This window comes from Leucopleurus acutus (genome assembly GCF_964270905.1).
Source record: "Leucopleurus acutus genome assembly, chromosome: 2".
Classification (NCBI taxonomy): Eukaryota; Metazoa; Chordata; class Mammalia; order Artiodactyla; family Delphinidae; genus Leucopleurus; species Leucopleurus acutus.
The window spans coordinates 139,204,637-139,229,695 of NC_139143.1; the positions used below are offsets into that span (position 1 = coordinate 139,204,637).

General features: G+C 33.7%; 1 protein-coding gene across 1 annotated transcript in view; it reads right to left on the reverse strand.

Moving 5' to 3' along the window:
- EFCAB7 (EF-hand calcium binding domain 7) overlaps nt 1-25,059 on the reverse strand; it is a gene marked incomplete at its 3' end in the record, with an annotated part of 58,100 nt that overhangs the window by 31,133 nt on the left and 1,908 nt on the right. The window contains exons 2-7 of the mRNA XM_082832327.1: nt 24,791-24,978; nt 16,934-17,145; nt 16,207-16,293; nt 15,430-15,625; nt 14,892-15,013; nt 4,517-4,658 (exon numbers count right to left, since the gene is read on the reverse strand). Coding sequence (XP_082688453.1) covers nt 4,517-4,658; nt 14,892-15,013; nt 15,430-15,625; nt 16,207-16,293; nt 16,934-17,145; nt 24,791-24,977 — 946 coding nt within the window. The 5' untranslated portion in view covers nt 24,978. The remainder of the gene's footprint in view (nt 1-4,516; nt 4,659-14,891; nt 15,014-15,429; nt 15,626-16,206; nt 16,294-16,933; nt 17,146-24,790; nt 24,979-25,059) is intronic.

The window sequence follows — 25,059 nt, forward strand, 5'->3', positions numbered from 1 at the left end:
AAGATATAACAATTGTAAATATTTATGCACCCAACATAGGAGCACCTCAATACATAAGGCAAATACTAACAGCCATAAAAGGGGAAATCGACAGTAACACATTCATAGTAGGGGACTTAAACACCCCACTTTCACCCATGGACAGATCATCCAAAATGAAAATAAATAAGGAAACACAAGCTTTAAATGATACATTAAACAAGATGGACTTAATTGATATTTATAGGACACTCCATCCAAAAACAACAGAATACACATTTTTCTCAAGTGCTCATGGAACATTCTCCAGGATAGATCATATCTTAGGTCACAAATCAAGCCTTGGTAAATTTAAGAAAATTGAAATTGTATCAAGTATCTTTTCTGACCACAATGCCATGAGACTAGATATCAATTACAGGAAAAGATCTGTAAAAAATACAAACACATGGAGGCTAAACAATACACTACTTAATAATGAAGATATCACTGAAGAAATCAAAGAGGAAATCAAAAAATACCTAGAAACAAATGACAATGGAGACACAACGACCCAAAACCTGTGGGATGCAGCAAAAGCAGTTCTAAGGGGGAAGTTTATAGCAATACAAGCCCACCTTAAGAAGCAGGAAACATCTCGAATAAACAACCTAACCTTGCACCTCAAGCAATTAGAGAAAGAAGAACAAAAAAACCCCAAAGCTAGCAGAAGGAAAGAAATCATAAAAATCAGATCAGAAATAAATGAAAAAGAAATGAAGGAAACAATAGCAAAGATCAATAAAACTAAAAGCTGGTTCTTTGAGAAGATAAACAAAATAGACAAACCACTAGCCAGACTCATCAAGAAAAAAAGGGAGAAGACTCAAATCAATAGAATTAGAAATGAAAAAGGAGAGGTAACAACTGACACTGCAGAGTTAAAAGAGATCATGAGAGATTACTACAAGCAACTCTATGCCAATAAAATGGACAATCTGGAAGAAATGGACAAATTCTTAGAAATGCACAACCTGCCAAGACTGAATCAGGAAGAAATAGAAAATATGAACAGACCAATCACAAGCACTGAAATTGAAACTGTGATTAAAAATCTTCCAACAAAGAAAAGCCCAGGACCAGATGGCTTTACAGGCGAATTCTATCAAACATTTAGAGAAGAGCTAACACCTATCCTTCTCAAACTCTTCCAAAATATAGCAGAGGGAGGACCACTCCCAAACTCCTTCTACGAGGCCACCATCACCTTGATACCAAAACCAGACAAGGATGTCACAAAGAAAGAAAACTACAGGCCAATATCACTGATGAACATAGATGCAAAAATCCTCAACAAAATACTAGCAAACAGAATACAACAGCACATTAAAAGGATCATACACCATGATCAAGTGGGGTTTATTCCAGGAATGCAAGGATTCTTCAATATACGCAAATCTATCAATGTGATAAACCATATTAACAAATTGAAGGAGAAAAACCATATGATCATCTCAATAGATGCAGAGAAAGCTTTTGACAAAATTCAACACCCATTTATGATAAAAGCCCTGCAGAAAGTAGGCATAGAGGGAACTTTCCTCAACATAATAAAGGCCATATATGACAAGCCCACAGCAAACATCATCCTCAATGGTGAAAAACTGAAAGCATTTCCACTAAGATCAGGAACAAGACAAGGTTGCCCACTCTCACCACTCTTATTCAACATTGTTTTGGAAGTTTTAGCCACAGCAATCAGAGAAGAAAAGGAAATAAAAGGAATCCAAATCGGAAAAGAAGAAGTAAAGCTGTCACTGTTTGCAGATGACATGATCCTATACATAGAGAACCCTAAAGATGCTACCAGAAAACTACTAGAGCTAATCAATGAATTTGGTAAAGTGGCAGGATACAAAATTAATGCACAGAAATCTCTGGCATTCCTATATACTAATGATGAAAAATCTGAAAGTGAAATCAAGAAAACACTCCCATTTACCATTGCAACAAAAAGAATAAAATATCTAGGAATAAACCTACCTAAGGAGACAAAAGACCTGTATGCATAAAATTATAAGACACTGATGAAAGAAATTAAAGATGATACAAATAGATGGAGAGATATACCATGTTCTTGGATTGGAAGAATCAACATTGTGAAAATGACTCTACTACCCAAAGCAATCTATAGATTCAATGCAATCCCTATCAAACTACCACTGGCATTTTTCACAGAACTAGAACAAAAAATTTCACAATTTGTATGGAAACACAAAAGACCCCGAATAGCCAAAGCAATCCTGAGAACGAAAGAAGGAACTGGAGGAATCAGGCTCCCTGACTTCAGACTATACTACAAAGCTACAGTTATCAAGACGGTATGGTACTGGCACAAAAACAGAAAGATCAATGGAACAGGATAGAAAGCCCAGAGATAAACCCATGCACATATGGACACCTTATCTTTGATAAAGGTGGCAGTAATGTACAATGGAGAAAGGACAGCCTCTTCAATAAGTGGTGCTGGGAAAACTGGACAGGTACATGTAAAAGTATGAGATTAGATCACTCCCTAACACCATACACAAAAATAAGCTCAAAATGGATTAAAGACCTAAATGTAAGGCCAGAAACTATTAAACTCTTAGAGGAAAACATAGGCAGAACACTCTATGACATAAATCACAGCAAGATCCTTTCTGACCCACCTCCTAGAGTAATGGAAATAAAAACAAAAATAAACAAATGGGACCTAATGAAACTTAAAAGCTTTTGCACAGCAAAGGAAACCATAAACAGGACCAAAAGACAACCCTCAGAATGGGAGAAAATATTTGCAAATGAAGCAACCGACAAAGGATTAATCTCCAAAATTTACAAGCAGCTCATGCAGCTCAATAACAAGAAAACAAACAACCCAATCCAAAAATGGGCAGAAGACCTAAATAGACATTTCTCCAAAGAAGATATACAGACTGCCAACAAACACATGAAAGAATGCTCAACATCATTAATCATTAGAGAAATGCAAATCAAAACTACAATGAGATATCATCTCACACCAGTCAGAATGGCCATCATCAAAAAATCTAGAAACAATAAATGCTGGAGAGGGTGTGGAGAAAAGGGAACACTCTTGCACTGCTGGTGGGAATGTGAATTGGTTCAGCCACTATGGAGAACAGTATGGAGGTTCCTTAAAAAACTACAAATAGAACTACCATATGACCCAGCAATCCCACTACTGGGCATATACCCTGAGAAAACCAAAATTCAAAAAGAGTCATGTACCAAAATGTTCATTGCAGCTCTATTTACAATAGCCCGGAGATGGAAACAACCTAAGTGCCCGTCATCGGATGAATGGATAAAGAAGATGTGGCACATATATACAATGGAATATTACTCAGCCATAAAAAGAAACGAAATTGAGCTATTTGTAATGAGGTGGATAGACCTAGAGTCTGTCATACAGAGTGAAGTAAGTCAGAAAGAAAAAGACAAATACGGTATGCTAACACATATATATGGAATTTAAGAAAAAAAATGTCATGAAGAACCTAGGGGTAAAGCAGGAATAAAGACGCAGACCTTCTAGAGAACGGACTTGAGGTTATGGGGAGGGGGAAGGGTGAGCTTGACAGGGCGAGAGAGAGTCATGGGCATATACACACTAACAAACGTAGTAAGGTAGATAGCTAGTGGGAAGCAGCCGCATGGCACAGGGTTATTGGCTCGGTGCTTTGTGACAGCCTGGAGGGGTGGGATAGGGAGGGTGGGAGGGAGGGAGACGCAACAGGGAAGACATATGGGAACATATGTTTATGTATGACTGATTCACTTTGTTATAAAGCAGAAACTAACACACCATTGTAAAGCAATTATACCCCAATAAAGATGTAAAAAATAAATAAATAAATAAATAAAAGAAAAATAAAGATTGATACTTAGAACAATAACATTAAAAGGATATCTAGGGAAAGCACCCATATAGCCATTTTTCACTAATTAAAAATTATGTAATAACCACTGTAGACACTAGGAAATTATTAATTTTTATCTAGCATTGATGTATAGAAAAAGAATATTACCATGGATATGAAAATTATTAATAAGGATTGTCTAAGTCATATGACATGGCACTTTGAAGGTATTCAAAAATACCTGCAGTTCATATTTGTCCCAAATTATGCTCCTATAGAAGTTGTCTCGTGCATATTAATTTAAAAAATTGATAAATGGAAAAAGCTAAGGACTTATTAGCAGATAAAAAGTTAATTCTATGTCAAAAGGAAACCAGGTAACATTTTGTTCTCATTTTTAAATAAATTAAAAGAAAAATACTTTAAACATGTCCAAAACAATTTACTTTCTTTGCATAATATGACAACACAGTCAATGTACAAACGACTTTAAGTGTATTGCAATATGTAACCACATGTTTCTTAGGCAGATCATTTTCTTCACTAATTAGAACCATCAAATACTTACATAAGTATTTTCAAAGTGGGCATAAATTGATATTTTTTAAAAAATACAGAAAATTTAAACTTGCCTTCAGCTTGACTCAGGTTTAATGGCTTAATTGTTAGATAAACCAGGGATCTCTGAGCTATTTGCATCCTATATTGATGACTAATGATTTCACCATCTTCTTCTAAGAAAAAGCAACCTTTTGATTGTACACATTGCCACTCCTGAAATGAAGGAAAACTTTTTTCAAACAATATTTATTACAAGTTTCCAGCATGCAGAGCAATGAGAAAAAACCTAGGGAACATATAAAAGAAATGTCAACTAGAGCCAGTGCCCTCCAGGAATTTGCAACATCATTAAGAGGCAGCATTTAGATAACAAAAAGTTAGGAAAAGATAAAATGGAGAGGAGAAATATGAAAAATACAGGTCATGAGAGCTGGAAAAGTACTGAAACAAAGTAATAAATGAACATGCTGCTGCAATAATCAGGGTGAGATTAGTGCTTAGAGCATACTAAGAATGAAGAAGTAAGGATTGTTAAAACTGATATGTTGAAAGAAAAAGTGAAAAGACTTTATATTTAAAAGATAAAGTATAATAAACCAGAATAATTGTTTCAAGTCTAGGTAACTAAAAGACTGAATTCATTTCACAGCTATAGCAAAATGCTGATAAATACCAGTTTTGAGAAAGACCTCTCTATAAAATTAGCTCTACTATCTCTTGGTCTCAAATTCCTTCTCCTAGTTCCAAACCAACATGCTTACATGTGATCTCATAACTAGAACTTCATAACAGGTTTTACTTGAAGATGGCACTTTCTGCAGAAAGTAAAGGATTCTTTGTTGAAGGTATAAGAAATTGTTCCATTACCATAGATGTGAGCAAAAATATGCTTTCCACTTTATCATTAGTAGGCTTGCCTACCTATAAGACATATTTCTGTTCCACTCCTAATGGCTTCCAAAAATAGAATATTAATGAGGTTTTGAAGTGACTATATAAAGGATGATTTTGAAAAATTATGTTAGTATATTTAAATAATAAGCTCAAGGCTTTAATAATATTAAGATAACAACTGAAAAGGCATGCATTAGCTATGTAACAATAATATCAAAAATATTATTAATCCTGGGACTTCCCTGGTGGCACAGTAATTAAGACTCCACTCTCCCAATGCGGGGCACCTGGGTTCGATCCCTGGCCAGGGAACTGGATCCCACATGCATGCTGCAACTAAGAGTTCATGTGCCACAACTAAGGAGCCCACATGCCGCAACTAAGGAGCCAGTGAGCTGCAACTAAAAGGAGCCATCTGCTGCAACTAAGACCTGGCACAACCAAATAAATAAATATTTTTTAAAAAAATATTATTAATCCATTTTAGAAGGATTTACTATGGCACTGAAGAGTCAAGAACAAACATTATTTACATTGATATTGATATCTTACTCACATTTTTAAAGGCTAAACTATCTTAACATATACTTACATACCATTTTTCTACTATGTAAATTATAATTACATTTATATTTTATATTATTTTACTGGTACCAAAATACATTTAAAATTAGAAATTTAAAAATAAGGAAAAGAAGTCCCCATAGTTCTACCACCCTAGTTTGATTCTTATGTAATCATTCCTAATACTGACTTTATATAAAAACCTATTTTTTTACATTCTAATTAATATTATTTTATGTGCTGCCTTTTTCATTTAATGTTATATCTGAAACATTGTGCTATTGAAAAGGAACAAAGTTGAAGAACTCACATTTCCTGATTTTACTACAAAGCTACATTAATCAACACAGTGTGATACTGGCATAAAGACAAACATATAGACCAATGGAACAGAAAAGATAAACCAGAAATAAACTCTCACAAATATGGTCAAATGATTTTCAACAAGGGTGCCAGGGCAATTCAAATTTCAACAAACGGGGCTGCGAAAACTGGATATCCCTGTGCAAAATAATCACTTTGAACCCTTACCTTATACCATAAACTAAAATTAACACAAAATGGATCTAAGACTTAAATGTAAGTACTAAAATTACAAAACTTTGAGAAGAAAACATACGGCGAAAACTTCATGACATTAGATTTGGCAATGATTTCTTGGATATGACACTCCAAAAGCATAGGCAACAACAAAAATATATAGATAAACTGAATTCATCAAAATTAAAAAGCCCGGGCTTCCCTGCTGGCACAGTCATTGAGAGTCTGCCTGCCGATGCAGGGGACGTGGGTTCGAGCCCCGGTCCAGGAAGATCCCACATGCCGCGGAGCGGCTAGGCCCATGAGCCATGGCCGCTGAGCCTGCGCGTCCAGAGCCTGTGCTCCGCAACAGGAGAGGCCACAACAGTGAAAGGCCCGCGTAGCGCAAAAAAAAAAAAAAAATTAAAAAAAAATTAAAAACCCTTTGTGCATCAAAGGACACTATCAACACAGTGAAAAGGCAACCCACATAGTGGGAGAAAATATCTGCAAATCATATATCTGAAATGGAGTATTATCCAGATTATACTAAAAACTCCTACAACTCAACAACAAGAAACCAAAAAAAAGAAACCAACTAAAAAATGGCCATAGGGCTTGAACAGATATTTCTCCGAAGAAGATACACAGATGGCCAATAAGCATATGAAAAGATGCTCAGCATTATCATTAGAGAAATGCAAATCAGAACCACAATGAGTTACCACCTCATACCCCCTAGGATGGCTATTAAAAAAAAACAGATAATAACAAGTGCTGACAAGGACATGGAGAAATTGGAACACTTGTGCATTGCTCATAGGAATGTAAAGTGAAGAAGCCACTGTGGAAAAGGTTTGACAGTTCCTCCCCAAAAATTAAACATAGAATTACCATATGATCTAGCAATTCTACTTCTGGGTACATATCCAAAAGAACTGAAAGCAAAGACTCAAATATATAAAATGTCCATTGACAAATGAATGGATAAACAAAATATGGTATATACCTACAATGGGATATCATTCAGCTTTAAAAAGGAATGAAATTCTGACACATGCTACACATGGATGAACCTTGAGGACATATGCTAAGTGAAGTATGCCAAAACAAAAGCAAAAGGACAAATATTGTATGCTTTCACTGATATGAGGTAGCTAGGATGGTTAAATTCAGAGACAGAAAGTAGAATGGCATCCAGGAGCTGAGGGCAGGAGGAAACGAGGAGTTATTGTTTAATGGGTACAGTTTCAAGTAGAGATGATGAAAAAGTTCTGGACATGGATGGTGGTAGTGGTCTTACAACAACACAAATGTATTTAAGGCCACAGACTCATACATTTAAAAATGGTTAAAATGGTAAATTTTATGTTATGTGTATTTTAGCACGATAAAAAAAAATTTTGCTAAGCAATATTCAAAATTTCAATTTAACTGGTTCTTTTATTACCCATTGAGTTTGTATACCATTACTTACTTAACTATTTCTAAAGTGTTGGACATGTAGGTTATCAGTATAGATAATGCTAAAATGAATACTATTTTGTCTAAATGCTTTTCTTCTGATGAATATCCTTTAGAAGAATTTCTAAGCAAGAAGTATGTGGGGACTTCCCTGGTGGTGCAGTGGTTGGGAATCCGCCTGCCAATGCAGGGGACACGGGTTCAAGCCCTGGTCCGGGAAGATCCCACATGCCGTGGAGCGACTAAGCCCATGTGCCACAACTACTGAGCCTGCGCTCTGGAGCCCACGAGCCACAGCTGCTGAGCCCATGTGCCACAACTACTGAGGCCCACATGCCTAGAGCCTGTGCTCCGCAACAGGAGAGACCAGCGCAATAGGAGGCCTGTGCACCCCAGGGAAAAGTAGCCCCCACTCGCCACAACTAGAGGAAGTCCCTGTGCAGCAACGAAGACCCAATGCAGCCAAAAATAAATAAAATAAAAATAAACAAACTTTTTAAAAAGTATGTGTATTTTTAAGGCTAATGACATATGTTCATACCGCTTTATAAAAGTGATACAACTTTACAGTTGTGATAATTTGATAATTTGTTATTACCATAACTTGGTCAGTAGTGTTACCATGAAAAAATTGGTTAGTGGTTGGGGATGCTTTCTTAAGCTAGGTGTGAGTACATAAAATATTCATTATAGTATTCCATATATTTTTGTATATGGTATTGTTAATGATTTTTTTACAATAATTTATATTAATGTAATAAAATATAATAAATTAAAATGGTACTGTAATGATTTTTGCATTAATTTCCCTAATTACTAGCAAGGTTGAACATTTCCCCATGTGTTTATAATTTTGTCTCCTTCTGTGTGAACTGCCTATTTATCCCTTATTGTCATAGATCTATTGTGGACTTGGTATTTTTCTTACATATTTTAATAAGTTATTTTGATTATTTTAGATATTAATCACCTTTGTAAACTTTGTTGCATGTATTTTCTCTATTTCCTTTAATTTTAGTTTTGGTTATTTTTCAATTATGTAAGTTTTCCATTTTTATATTCATCTTTTCTTTAGAGATTTCTTCTTAAACTGAATTTTAAGAAATTATCATTATTGCTAAACTATTACTCAAGCTTTTAGTCAGTCATTAGTCACATGCACTGTCACACCTTTGGGGTCTAAAAGATATGTGTATTGGGCTTCCCTGGTGGTGCAGTGGTTGGGAGTCCACCTGCCGATGCAGGGGACACGGGTTTGTGCCCCGGTCTGGGAAGATCCCACATGCCGCGGAGCAGCTGGGCCCGTAAGCCATGCCTGCTGAGCGCGTCCGGACCCTGCGCTCCGCAACGGGAGAGGCCACAATAGTGAGAGGCCCACGTACCGCAAAAAAAAAAAAAAAAAAAAAGATATGTGTACTTTTAATTCTGAGAAATTAAAATGTGACCTTAAATTATTGGAATTCATCTTCACAAGTATACTGCCCATGACAGAAACAAGTCATTATACATGATATTTCAACAACATCCCTATAAGACAATATGGGGTAGATATAAATTAGTCATTTTAATAAACAGACAAATTGAGATACCCATAGATTATATGGGTTCAGAGTTATACAAGGAGTTTGTAGAAATATTAGGTGTAGAGTCTAAGACTTCTGGATCAAAGCTTTACCATTAAATCATGTTTCTAAAAGAAAATATACTCAAGGTACTAAATTCAAAATTTTTATAACACAATGAGGTTCAAAGTTGGGCTTGAGTCAAAAGTTCAACTGTTAATGATGAGTAAGAGTATGTACAGACTTTCATTTAGCCTCCCTGTAAATCTCTTGGATGGGAATGTATTATTGACTAACAACAGATGCTGACATTATTTCAAAGCCAATTGTCCTGAACATAATCAACATGACCTTGGATGATGATCTGCCACAGATAAGAAAGGAAAGATACAATCATATGGAATTTTGAGACAGTTCGAACTAAGATTCTGACATCAAACGGAAAACACTTAAACTGTTTTCCTTTCAATCAATTTTTAAAAAATAATTATTTATTTATTTATTTGGTTGCACCAGGTCCCAGTTGCAGCAGGCAGGCTCCTTAGTTGCAGCACGCGTGGAATTTAATCTAATATAACTTATGAATATATTTTTTACATTTACCCAACTGGAATGGTAAAAGATACTAGTTTAGAATTACAGAATATTAAAGGTAGAAGTCTAAAAAGCAATTCAGTCAGACTTCTCTTTTGACTGATGAAACTCTGAAAAATAAAATGATATGCTTAATTCACAATCCTCGTTGATTGCAGAACCAGACCTGAACCTAAGTATCCTTACTTTCTCTCCAAACTACCAGCTATATTCAAAATTCTTTTTTTCCCCACATTTAAATATCTGCCATGATTTTTCTAAAGCTAATATTTTTAAAACTTCATGTTTATAAAATTATCATAAGTATGATAACTCATTATCATTCAGAATTATACATATACTGAAGTGTTAAGATAAACATAATTATTTGGTTTTCTTACTAAAAAAATGTAGATTTTAGTATCTAAAAAATTTCTTAAATTTGTATTGGAACCATGGGTATAGCAGCCTCCTACTCTCCGGTTAAAAAATGTTTAAATGAAACTAAAAAACAATGCATTTTGCCTGGTACACATAGTGAAAAGTACTTGTGGCATTTGGGAAACTCAAAAATGGAAGAGTTTCTCCATGTGCTTATGGTATCTCTGGATGATAGGAGATGCTTTATAAAATTTAGCTGGGGAGCGAATTAAGTATTTTTATTAGACGTCTTTCCTAAGTTCCAATTTTAGAAAAGGTACAGGTAGAAGGGAATTTACAAGTTTCTTTGAAAGACAATCACTCTGAATACAACACATGGTTAATAAGGCTGGAAAATGGTAAGAAAACAGCTATTATTAAATAGAAGAAAACCTATATATTATATATAACAACCAAACTTCAATGTGATAATCAGTTTACTTTGAATATTAAATAACACCACTAGGAGAATTTGTAGCTCTCTTGTTTGAAAGGAAGAATTCAAATTCTTAAGATCTGTCACAGTTATTAAACACACAATGCTTATTCAACCCCAAATTTACTTTAAAACAAATAGACTTTCAATCACACAGAGCTTTTTCTCTAGGACCTAGACTAAAATGTTATGAATTAAAAGGAAAAAAGTACTGACAAATTGGCTGGCTCATTCAAATAAATCAACTTGAAAGGATTATAGATTAAGTTGACAGTTTGAGTATTATGAGAAAAATGGAAGAAGGTTGAGTTTTTAAAAAATTCTTAGAATGATAGAGTAAGAAATTCCATGTATGATATAATTTTTGACAATATAAAGCAGAAATAAAATAGTAGCTTGTAATTCTTATATAGGGCATAAGGTGGTGCTATATTCTACCAATTCAAGTAAATTCATATGAAAGGAAAAAACTGTTAATTCATTTGTCATATACAAATATTACTTATTTTCATTCACAATGCATAAGGAAATGCTTAAAAGCATAAATTAAAAATAGTAAAGTTGAAAATTCTAGCTCTCAAAACTTAAATATATCAGTAAAGTTACATTTTTCTTGGAACACTGTAGAAAACATGATTTGTTTGACACACAATTCTATATTATTAAAGTTTTAGGTGAGGTAGAATTATTAAGCAGTAGATCTGCCATAGACTTAGTCAAAGGAGGAACTTCTATGTCATCATTATCATCATCATCATCACGTTGTTTTCTATAAAGATACCGTATGTCACGCTATTAGAAGGCTATTTACTTTTTGTTAAGTAGGTAAACAGACTGTATTGAACTTTTTGTTATTAAAGAATTATAAACTGTACATACTTAAAAACTGTACATACTTAAAAACAGGAGGTTAAATAGATGATTTATAAGGGGAAAATTTGATATAGATTGCTCACCTAATTGACAATTTGAATTGATCAACATTTTGAAAATGAGAGACTTTTATAAGAAAATTACTATTTGGAGCCTTCACAAAAATTAAGTTAGACAACCACCTCAAGTCTAAAATGTTTATATTTGTATTGTTTTACATATATAGACATATATAACCTACATGTTACACAACATATTCACATATAACACATATGTTGTATTATATATATGTTACACAACACATATATATGTAAAATATATGTAGACATACTCTAACTAGGAATCTGGATATAGTATTGCATCTCTGGAGCTTACAACTCATGGCTTTCTCTAATTTTAGTCATGACTGGCAACTGAAGCTATATTTCTCTCAAAGAAAAATTTCTGACACTCCTTGTACATTATGAAACCTAAGTAAATAGAGAAAATTCAGGATTAAAAAAAGAATAGTGATACAGTACCTACATATGGTATACAGAAAGTAACACATGTATAATCCCTGTGAAGGTCGTACTTTCCTCCCATAATTCAGGTCTTTCACCATTTGTGTAGATTTATGATTTAAAATCTGGTTTATGTGTACCCCATTACAATAATTTTCTAATTTCTGAAAAGACCTTTCTTTTCTGTCCCAATTCCATACTTCTCCACTCCACATGAAACTGAGGTACCCAAACTTGTTTAAAATAGATTTAAAGTATTTGAAGAAAATTAATTTAATAATTCTTTTAGTAACTTATTCTATCAATCTCAATTAAAACAAATTATACAATAATTGTATTCCTAACCAAGTACTTCTTAGAGTTGTTGTGAAACTTAAGAAATATATAAAATTTAAGAAATTTTAAAAAATAACTTCAAGGTAAAATGCAAACAAAGAACCGAATCCTGCTGAATAGCAAAAGGATCACAGATTTAAAAAAAAAATCATTTCAGCTCATCTAAGAAATATCAGCCAGTACAAACAGTGGGCAATATCAAGATCAGAAAAAGGACATAAAAAGTCAGATAAGTAATAAGAAAGCTATGAAGTATTTCTAAAAGACGTTAAATTTTATATGAAAGTCACAGAATTTATGAGTTGACAGTACACCATCTTCTTTTAATCATTAAATTCTCCTACTATCTTTTACCTAATTCCTAATTATCATCAGTACCTTTCCTTGCTCTTGATGTCTTAGATGCAAAACTTTAGTCTTTTGTTATACAATCACTATGGCCTACAGATTAATTTTGGTGTTGTCTATTAGCGTTGTCCCTTCCTTACTATGTTCAGGTACTACCCTTGGCCTAGCTGTACTTACTTTATATCTGAATAACTCTATCAGCCTCTCTATAGTCTCCCTAATTTGAAGTCTCCATATACAATATACAACAGTATAATAACTTTTCTTAAACCATACTTTCATCATGTTATTCCCACATAAAGATCTACAGTAATTTCTTAGTTCCATAATAATATTAATAACGATATTATTTATTAAAGTAAAACTATGTCCCTGGCATTGTGCTAAATTATTTATATATGTTAGATGATTTAAATCTTTCAAAAACACACTAAATGTAATTATTCCCAATTTATAGATAAGGAAACTAAAACTCAGAGGGGCTGCTGACTAACTTACCAAAGGTCACACAGTTATTAAGTGATAAAGCTAAAAGTTAAACACAGGTCTGTCTATTCAAAGGTTTTAATCAGCACCTTAGAACAGTGCTTTGCACAAAGTAGTCATTCAATAAATATTTGTTGGTGTGGGAATTCCCTGGTGGTCCAGTGGTTAGGACTTCACGTTTTCACTGCTGAGGGCCCGAGTTCAATCCCTGGTCGGGGAACTAAGATCCCACAAGCCACACTGCTTGGTGCGGCCTAAATAAATAAATAAATATTTGTTGAATAAATGAAATGCTATACTAACTTGGTATATTGTTAATAATGAAATGAAAATTTTTATTTTTTTAATTCAGGGCCCATTACACTAAGCAAAATAGCTCGCATATGTTACCTTTTTAATGAATATTTGTTGAGCTGAACTAAATTAAAGGAACTGTACTGGTATGTACCCAATTAATAAGAGCATGAAACAGAGAAAAAGTTTTATTATGGCTTTAATATAACCCATATTAATATTCATTTATATTTTATAAAATTATATTTATTTACACTTTTGAATCGGGTAAGCAACAATTATTTAAGTTGATTTTATTAGTTAGCATTTAATTTAGTTGCAAAATACAGAAAGTTTCCACTGGTGGAAAATAATATTGTTGGAACACTAAATATTGTGTGTGAACATGTTGGACATGCACACCAAATTGCTTAGGGTGTATAGATTCCTAAACAGTCTGAACAAAATTCCTTGGAGATAATGTTTTAAAATTTTAATATAGAACAAATGTCACTGTCTAGCAATTTAAAGATATAAGGGACTTCAGAGTTCAATATCAAATACAGAGTTGTTATTTGAAACAAAAATGTAGCTCTTGAGAAAAATCAGTTCAGTTTTCGAACAGCAGTTATAGTATGTGGTCATAACCATTTTTCCCCCTAGGTACACATTTTTAATGTATCCTAGCAGTTTCCAGTTGATGTTTTATATGTCTGTAGCTATTATTTTCTGTTGAAAGAAAACTAGTAAAGGTTGAGTCTAGAAAGGGAAAACAAAGGAAGATCAATATTAACACTCTACAAATATTGACTTAGCAAAGTGACTTTGTTGTCTTTCTCTCAAAGGAACTGGTATTGAATGATTTATTTATAAGAAACACCTATGAAAAGTATTTGTTAAACAAAACCAAAAAATTGCTTGGCAAAGTACATAATTGCATAATCTATTCATCAAGTTCAAAAACTGAAGAGTCATTTTTAAACTGAAGACCATTTAATAATATTCTTATCCATCATTTTCACTTTAAATTTATTAAAACTGGCTTATAGGTAGAAATGCTACGATCCACAGAAAACCTCAAAGAATTACTTCATAAACTTTACTTGTTCTCTGTAAACACCAAAAAGTTATTAATAAACTTAATGTCAAATTTGTTTTCAGAAAAAGTCATACCTATTCATTTAAAATACTATACCTTTATTGAGTTTGGCTCAGTTAACTTTGAGTTTTGCTTACTACTAGCGCCCATGGTAATTGTGAAAGAAACAGATGTTCTGAACTCTCTAGTTGTTGTCAGTAAAGAACTCCTGGTGTCTCCTGTAACAAGTAATAGTTATTCAGTCTCACATTATGAAAAGCTGTCAATAAGAAGTCTGTTTCTGAACACAGTGTAGTATGAAAGGACTATGTATTAATTTCATTCTCTTTGTTCTTCCTATTGAAATAAACTCAAAAGTTTTATATTTATCAGACTTTAATGGCTGCTAATTTCTGATCTACTAATAGGATTCTTTATTTCAATCTGTCATCTTTTAGCCTGAAATTTTACTTTTAATAAAATATAATGAGCAAAGCCAAGTCAAGTTCCATAATAAAATTTTACTTCAATAGATTTTTATAGCTAAGTGAGTCTAGAAACAGTAGCTAACAAAAGTTTATCACTGATAAGCTAAGATGGAAAGAAAAATTTATCTGAATATGATCCTTAATTCTTAAACAAGAAAAGTAAATACCTTTATTTGAGAATGATTCCTGATCAGTTTTTCTTATGATGTTGGGTGATGGTTTTGGTACTGGTGATGGGTCCCTTTCAGGCGACCCTTCCATGTGGCTTCCAAACTGTTGACGCCTCAGTTTACTGTCAACCTCCAATTTTTCTAGCGTAGTTTTGAGACATTGTTCATTGGTTGTCATATATAATTTACAAAACTATAGGAAACAAGTACTCCAGTGGGTAAAACATTCAATCATACATTTGGGAGGAGAAAGAAAATGCACATTAGTAGGCAAGGGATAGACTGATAGATGAAATATATTTCCTATTGAACTAGGTTACTCATTTTATTTTCTTGAATCAGATTGACCACCCTCAAGTGACCTAGTGAAATGCAGCCATAATTCAATAAGGAGGCCATACCCTGAGTGAAAATAAAATGTTACACAAAGAAAGGTGATTTATTATTATTTTTTACAAGACATGTGTAGACTTGCGTTTGTTCTAAATAATTTTTATGATTCTTCCACTCCAGAAGAGGCATATTCAAAGAGTGTGTGTGTGTGTGTGTGTGTGTGTGTGTGTGTGTATGTGTGAGCACATGCATGTATTTTAACTTGGTTACATTATTTTTCAGGTAGTCATTCAGATTACAATTGTGGGACTGGAGAGATTAAATTTCAAGTACAATTAGTACTTAATATATAAATATATCATTGTCAATATTTAAAAGATGTGTGCGTTTAAAAATACTTCTATACAGTAAACAAATTTACATCAGTATGAGCTTATGTACCTTGATGTAGTCAAATTTGCCATCAGCATTTACGTCAGCCAAATTTATTATGGCATTTACCTCTTCTCGAGTCATCTTCTCACCTCTCTGGAAAAAAAAGATTTATTTTAAAGCAACATGTCTATCACTTTGTTATGCACGGGGAGAGTGGAAATTAATTTTAATCTTTTCTACAAGTAAATTTGAATATATGATTTCATTAAAAATCTCAGAATGAGTATTATGTCAAGCAAAAATGAACCTATTATATGAAATAAAATTTTACAATTTTCACAATTAAATTGTATAAAAGTGTGCTGAATTTCAGTTTACTAAATTTCAACAATATATATCATAGATTCAGTAATAACTACTATTAAATTCAGAGTAACAATACTTTCTCATGCTGTACCAAGAAACAGAATGGTTTCTGAATCTCATTTATACTTTAGTTCTCTTTTACTTATCACATATGAACCTATCACTGATTTACAAAGAGTTCTAGCAGGAAAGAATTGCAAAGGAGCACAAGAGGATTACAACACAGGCTCAATTTTATACTTTATCTTTTATTTATAAAGCACCTTTCATCCAGAAGGATCCTTAAGTACTTTACAAACAACATATATGTGATTCATTTCACCTGCCAGTGAAATAGTTATTTCTGATGTGGACTTTGGTAGCCAAAGCTAGATTCCAAGTTTTTCTGCAAAACATGCATATTACAAAACTGTTTCACAGATCTTACCTTTGTTAGAAGTTTATAAAGATCAGTGTGTAAAATAGAGCCATCATCATTTACATCTAATTGCTTAAATGATTTTAGCAATTCTGCTTTTGAAGTAGGTTTTTCCTTTCTTAAAATTAAACAAAAATCATCAAAATTCAGTTTGGCAGTTTGAGGAGTCCAATACTTATTAATGGTCTTTTGGGATGGATTTCTTCCTGCATGCTGAAGAGCTGCCCAATAAAACAAGTATTATTTGTTACAGTAACATTTGGAATTGGTATTTAAGTGCATTTTTAAAAAAATCATTATGTACTACAATATTATACAAAAGTACACACATACCAATACATTACCTTTGATGTTGATAATCTAGTGCTATCAATGTATGCCTAACTTTCAAAAATGACAATATACATATATGTTACCAGCTAAAGATTCTCAAATATATTAAAATGCCAGAATTAAATAGATTTTTCCTATTCTGATAGTTGGTTCTCAACTTACATAGTTTAATTAACTGACAATATCTGAGTTACTTCATAAGAGTGCCTGGAGAAAAAAAAAGATCTAATAACAACCATTCACTTAATTGTTTTGAGGACATAGGAATAAAAAAAAGCATAAATTATTACTTTTTCTAGCTCAACAAATATCTTAATGAAATGAGTAAATCATTAGTTTGAGAATATCACTGACAACAAGTCATGATATTTAAAATGTTCATCACTGCCAGCTATTAGTTTCAAGAACATGAATCATGTCCCAAATGTCAAATACATGCACAAAATGTATCCTACTTGCAGTTACAGCCCTGCTAAAAATCAAGAATGTCAACAAACTTTGAGAGAACTCTATTATAGAGATGCAATGCTCAAATTACTTTTCATTTTTAACCAGAACATTTAAAAATAGTCCTATAACCAGTTATTTATAAGACATTCCTATTTTAAAAGCTATGCCCTTATAACTATGAGGAGCAAAGAATTACAATGTGAGAAAGGCTTTGTATATTTGCAGGTCATATCACACTAAAATATAATGGTTTTAAACAATTGTAGATATTCTGTACAGTTGAATAGGAGTAACTTGGTAATTTGCAAATAGACTAATCTCTTCATATTAAGGCTTTAATATCTTAACACTATCTAAAATGATCCAATAGTAAGTTTCCTAAGCACCACAGACAAAATTAACAGAATTTTAAAAGGTGTAACTGTCCTGAATTATACTACAAACTTCTATTATAAAACTTTATATTGGATATTTCCAACTATCTTAGGTGAGATTTCACAAGATCTATGCATTGTCAATCACCATTAAAAACTGATAATCTAGATATTCTACAATTTAATGTAATAAGGAATAATATATAAAAAACAATTTAACTAAAGAAATATCCTCAAGGAAATAGAAACCAGATCAAGGCAATAAAATGCAGACACTTGTGAGTCCATTATATTGAACATTCATTGTACACAAGAATAATATGAGGTGATTTTTTATTTTTAAAGATATAAGCTTCTTGGTTTCTAAGAAGTTTTATAATCTAAATAGTAAGTCCACACCTTAAGTGTAAAGTTGCTACTGGTGGTCAAGATTTATGGTTAATAACATATTAGAAGTTAACTGACTAAGATGAATGTTCCCATCTTCCACATTATGCCAGTGCATTGTACCTAGATAACATAAACTTTGGCAAAGAAACAGAAACAAGATCATCAACTAGAGGTGACTCTCAGAGTTACCAAAAGTTACAGCTATAGCAATTGCCATCTTCCATTCACCTAGAAAGCCTTTGTGGAAATTTGTAACAGTGGAGATAACATGGCTTTTTAAATTTCCACATGTTTATTTTGGAAGTAGACAAAAGCCCTAATTACCATGTTGCCCGGGAATAAAAGATAAGTACTCTGCCTAGTGTATAAGTGGACAATTCCTTAATTCATCTATCAAGATAATCACAAAAAGGGCATATGTGTTTTAGGATTCCATGCCCAGTCAGCCTCCTCCCTTTAAAATCTGGGAATACAAGTAGGACCTAAATGAAGTTGTGATTTAAAGTCAAAAGTCCATGTGAAAAAAATGGTATTTTCTGTCCAGCTCTGGAAAAATAGATATGTAACTCTTTCCCACAAGTGGCAGCTCAAATGCTTGTTGCTATCTTCAATAACAAAATTTTTTAAACTATTTTTTAAATTACTGTTGTCTAAAAGAACAACTTTCTCAGAATAAAATTATTTTCCCCAAAACATGGTATTAACTAAACATTCCCATATCTAAGAAATCGGTACAATACTAACCAAACTTTAATCTTTAGTTTTAGAATTAGTTGGAGCCCATTATTAAGTCCAATAACAGTGAAAACACAATGTAATTGTAGATGTTTAAAGGTTTACACCAAAATACTGATCTTCTGCCAGGGTTTACTTTAAGCTTTGACATGAGTTTATAATACCTGTATTATCTGTAAGCTGGGAAAAAAAGGAACTCTAAAGTTCTCTTTGACTTTCCATTTCCAAATAAGCTAAAGTACTGCTTTATCCTATTTCAAAATGGAATGTCAAAGCACATGTATGTGCATAAGTGGCAGAAGGTTATAGACGAAAGGCATAAAAGTTTAAGAAAGAGAATCACTGGTTCACACAACCAGTTTTTTAAAATCTAGATTATCTGAAATCAATCATTACAATTTTACAAAGAATATTCCACCATAAAATCAAAAGTTGAAGAGATGAACACTGCATTATTGTCTTCCCAGATAATTCTATACGACTGATAACACCTTAGTAATACATACTCATTGATTTAAACTAAATGCCATAGTAGCAGAAAGCATGTTAAACTTTTACACTTAGTAGATTCACAATCTCAACCAATATCCAAAAGAATAGAGAGAAAAAACTAAAATTATAGTTTATAATAAAATATAAATTTTAATCTTTTCAATTTTTATATTTCCCAAAATGGGTTTCCTCAAATAGATATCTTACTGCATACAAATCCAAGACACTGTTGCAAGAATATGTCAGATTTTTTATTTCAGGAAACTGCTTCTAAAGTTGGCAAAAAAACTCAGTTTTTCTACTCATAAAGTTATTAGCCTTGATGAAACTGACATGAGTATAGTATTATCTGGTATTGTTGTTTCCCACTTTCTTAAGACTAAAGACCTCTAAGTCATTTGACACACCTAGTAAGGACCAAATTCACTGGTTTGGGGGATATTTGCACCAGAAGGTTTAAAATATAATGGAAAACACAACCATACAAAATCTAGGGGATGCAGAAAAAGCAGTTATTAGAGTAAAGTTCATAGCGATACAGGCCTTCCTCAAAAAAAAAGAAAAATCTCAAATAAACAACCTAAACTACCACTTAAAAGGATTAGAAAAAGAACAAACAAAACCTAAAGTCAGCAGAAGGAAGGAAGGAAGAAAGATCAGACAGGAAATAAATAAAACAGAGCTTAAAAAAAAAACAATAGAAAAAGTCGATAAAACCAAAAGCTGGTTTTTGAAAGGATAAACAAGACTGACAAACCTCTGGCCAGGCTCACCAAGAAGAGAGAACACAAATAAACAAAGTAAGAAATGAAAAAGGAGACATAAGAACTGATGCCACAGAAAAACAAAAATACCACACGGGAATAGTATGAAAAATCATATGCCAACAAATTTGACAACCTAGAAGAAATGGACAAGTTTCTAGAAACATACAGCCCACCAAAATTAAATCAAGAAGAAATAGATAATTTGAACAGATGGATCACTAGAACTGAAATAGAATCTGTAATTTAAAAACTCCCTACCAACAAAAGTCCAGGACCAGATGGTTTCACAGGCAAATTCTACCAAACATACAAAGAAGAACTTATACTGATCCTTCTCAAACTCTTTCAAAACGTTGAAGAGGAGGGAACACTCCCAAGGTCATTCAATGAAGCCACCATCACCCTGATACCAAAACCAGACAAAGACACCATGAAATAAGAAAATTGCAGGCCAATACCTTGATGAATATAGATGCAAAAATTCTCAACAAAATATTAGCAAACTAAATCCAACAATGCATAAAAAAGATCATACACCACAACCAAGTGGGATTCATCCCAAGTTCACAAGGATGGCTCAACATATGCAAATCAATCAATTTTGTTTATGATACACCACATAAACAAAAGAAAACTCAAAAACCACATCATCATCTCAATAGATGCAAAAAAAGCACTTGACAAAATCCAACATCCATTCATGATAAAAACTCTTACCAAAGTGGGTATAGAGGGAACATATCTCAAAATAGTAAAAGCTATATATGACAAACCCACAGCCAATATAATACTCAATGGTGAAAAATTAAAAGGCTTTCTGCTAAAATCTGGAACAAGACAAGGATGCCCACTCTCACCATTTCTCTCAACATAGTATTGGGAGTCCTAGCCACAGCAATCAGACAAGAAAAAGAAACAAAAGGTATCCAAGTTGGAAGGGAAGAGGTAAAATTGTCATTATACGCAGATGATATGACACTATAGATAGAACATCCTAAAGACTCCACACAAAAACTACTAGAACTGATAAACAAATTCAGCAAGATAGCAGGCTACAAGTTTAACATACAGAAACTGGTTCCATTTCTTTACACCAACAATGAAATATCAGAAAGGGAATGTAAAAAACAATACCTTTTAAAATCACAACTCAAAAAATAAAATATTAGGAATAAACCTCACCAAGGAGGTGAAATATTTATATGTGATAAGTATAAAGCATTAATGAAGGAAATTGAAGATGATTCAAAGAAATGGAAGATATCCCATGCTCTCAGATTGCAAGAATTAATATTGTTAAAATGGCTATACTACCCAAAGCAATCTACAGATTTAATGTGATCCCTATCAAATTCCCATGACCTTTTCCACAGAACTAGAAAAAATAATCCTAAAATTCATATGGAACCATAAAAGACCCAGAATTGCCAAAGCAATGCTGAAGAAAAAAAACAAAGCAGGAGACATAGCCATCCCAGACCTCAGACAGAATACAAAGCTACGGTAATCAAAACAGTGTGGTACTGGTACAGAAACAGACATATGGACCAATGGAACAGAATGGAGAGCCCAAAAATAAACCCACACACCTATGGTCAATGAATCTTTGGCAAAGGAGGCAAGAATACACAATAGGAAAAAGATAGTCTCTTCAGCAAGTGGTGTTGGGAAAGTTGGACAGCTGCATGTAAATCAATGAAGTTAACACACCCTCTCACCATACACAAAAATAAACTCAAAATGGCTTAAAGACTTAAACATAAGACATGACTCCATAAAACTCCTAGAAGAGAACACAGGCAAAACATTCTCTGACATAAATTGTACCAATGTTTCCTTAGGTCAGTTTCCCAAGGCAATAGAAATAAAAACAAAAATAAACAAATGGGACCTAATCAAATTTACAAGCTTTTGCACAGCAAAGGAAACCACAAACAAAATGAAAAGACAACTCACAGAATAGGAGAAAATATTTGCAAATGATGCGACTGACAAGGGCTTAATTTCCAAAATATACAAACAGCTCATACAACTCAACAACGAAAAAACAAACCACCCAGGCTTCCCTGGTGGCGCAGTGGTTGAGAGTCCGCCTGCCGATGCAGGGGACACAGGCTCGTGACCCGGTCCAGGAAGATCCCACATGCCACTGATCGGCTGGGCCCGTGAGCCATGGCCGCTGAGCCTGCGCGTCCAGAGCCTGTGCTCCGCAACAGGAGAGGCCACAACAGTGAGAGGCCCGCGTACCGCAAAACAAAACAAAACAAACCACCCAATTGAGAAATGGGAAGAAGACCTAAAGAGACATTTCTACAAAGAAGAAATACAAATGGCCAATAGGCACATGAAAAGATGCTTCACATCACTAATTATTAGAGAATTTCAAATCAAAACTACAATGAGGTACCACCTCAGGCTGGTCAGAATGGCCATCATTAAACAAATAATAAATGTTGGAGAGGGTGTGGAGAAAAGGGAACCCTCCTACACTGTTGGTGGCAGTGTAAAGTTTGTGCAGCCACTGTGGAAAACAGTATGGAGGTTCCTCAGAGAACTAAAAATAGGGCTTCCCTGGTGGTGCAGTGGTTAAGAATCAACCTGCCAATGCACGAAACATGGGTTCAAGCCCTGGTCCGGGAAGATCCCACATGCCACAGAGCAGCTAAGCCCGTGCGCCTAACTACTGGGCCTGTGCTCTAGAGCCTGCAAGCCACAACTACTGAGCCCACGTGCCACAACTACTGAAGCCTGCGCACCTAGAGCCCATACTCCGCAACAAGAGAAGCCACTGCAATGAGATGCACGCACAGTGCAACAAAGAGTAGCTCCCACTCACTGCACCCAGACAAAGCCTGTGTGCAGCAACAAAGACCCAACGCAGACAAAAATAAATAAATAAATTTATTTTAAAAAAAGAAAACTGGGCTTCCCTGGTGGTGCAGTGGTTGAGAGTCCGCCTGCCAATGCAGGGGACCCGGGTTCATGCCCCGGTCCGGGAAGATCCCACATGCCGCGGAGCGGCTGGGCGAGTGAGCCATGGCTGCTGAGCCTGCACCTCTGGAGCCTGTGCTCCGCGACGGGAGAGGCCACAACAGTGAGAGGCCCACGTACAGCCAAAAAAAAAAAAAAAAGAAAACTAAAAATAGAATTACCATGTGATCCAGTAATCCCACTTCTGGGCATATATCTAGACAAAAACTATAATTCAAAAAGATACATGCACGCCTATGTTCATAGCAGCACTATTCACAGCAGCCAAGATATGAAGCAACCTAAATGTCCATCGAAAGATGAATGGATAAAGAAGATGTGGTACATATAAACAATGGAATACTACTCAACCATAAAAAGAACAAAATAATGCCATTTGCAGTAACATGGATGCAACTAGAGATTATCATACTAAATGAGAAAGACAAATATCATATTATATCACTTATATATCATTATATGAATCTAAAATATGATACAAATGAACCTACTTATGAAACAGAATCACAGACATAGAGAATAGACTGGTGCTTGCTAAGGGGGAGGAAGGTGGGAGAGGGTTGGATTGGGAGTTTGAGATTAGCAGTTGCAAACTGGTATATATAGAATAGATAGACAACAAGGTCCTACTGTATAGGGCAGGGTACTATATTCAACATCCTGTGATAAACCATAATGGAAAAGAATATGAAAAAGAATGTATATATATAACTGAGTCACTTAGCTGTACAGCAGTAATAAACACAACATTGTAATTCAACTCTACCTCAATAAAAAATAAAATAAAAAAATATAATGGAAAGAAGCAAAAAAAGATCAACTCTCTCGAGCCCTCACCCCTAAAGAACAGGACAAAACCCAGAATTCTTAATTTTCTTTTAAAGTTTCACTTATTTTCTAATACTACTCTTTTATAATCATTCAACCATATATATATATATATTCCCTTTACATTTTCCCCAGTGTAGGTCAAATTCAGACTAGTAATTCAGTTGCCACAAGTGTTTTAATTCTATCATTATAAATCTTAAAGTACCAACATAAGAATTTATGAATCTTAAAGTACCAAGATAAGAATTTTAAAAATAATTTTAAGCAAGTAATTGATGGAAGCTTTAAAAATACTAATCTAGTCTATTTGAACACTGAAAGTTTTATTTTGAACCTCTTAGACTATGTAGCTATATAAAATGGCACAATAGCATAGGGTAGTTCCACTGCTCCAGCTTAACTAAGAAATTGGAATGATTCAACAATGTAATTCTAATTGCAGTCTTTCTGATCTATTAACTTTCAACAAATAAGGCAAGCTACTTAAGTTAAAAAAAAATTACCTAAGCAAAGTTGATCTTTAGAAATAATGTTATCTAAGCTGCTTTTGAAAACAGTTAAGTAGGCAGCTCTACAATTCATATAAAATATCTCCTCTTCAGTTAGTGGAAATTTCTTTGATCGAGGACTCTCTGAAAGCGTTGATTTCTGACTGGAGAAAGCTGCATCACTTCCTGGACTGATGGCCATTCTATTAGAAAATAATTTAAAATTTTATTTTAGTCAGTGTTAATCCTAAAATTCAAGTGTCACTTTACCTTTCAAACTGGGG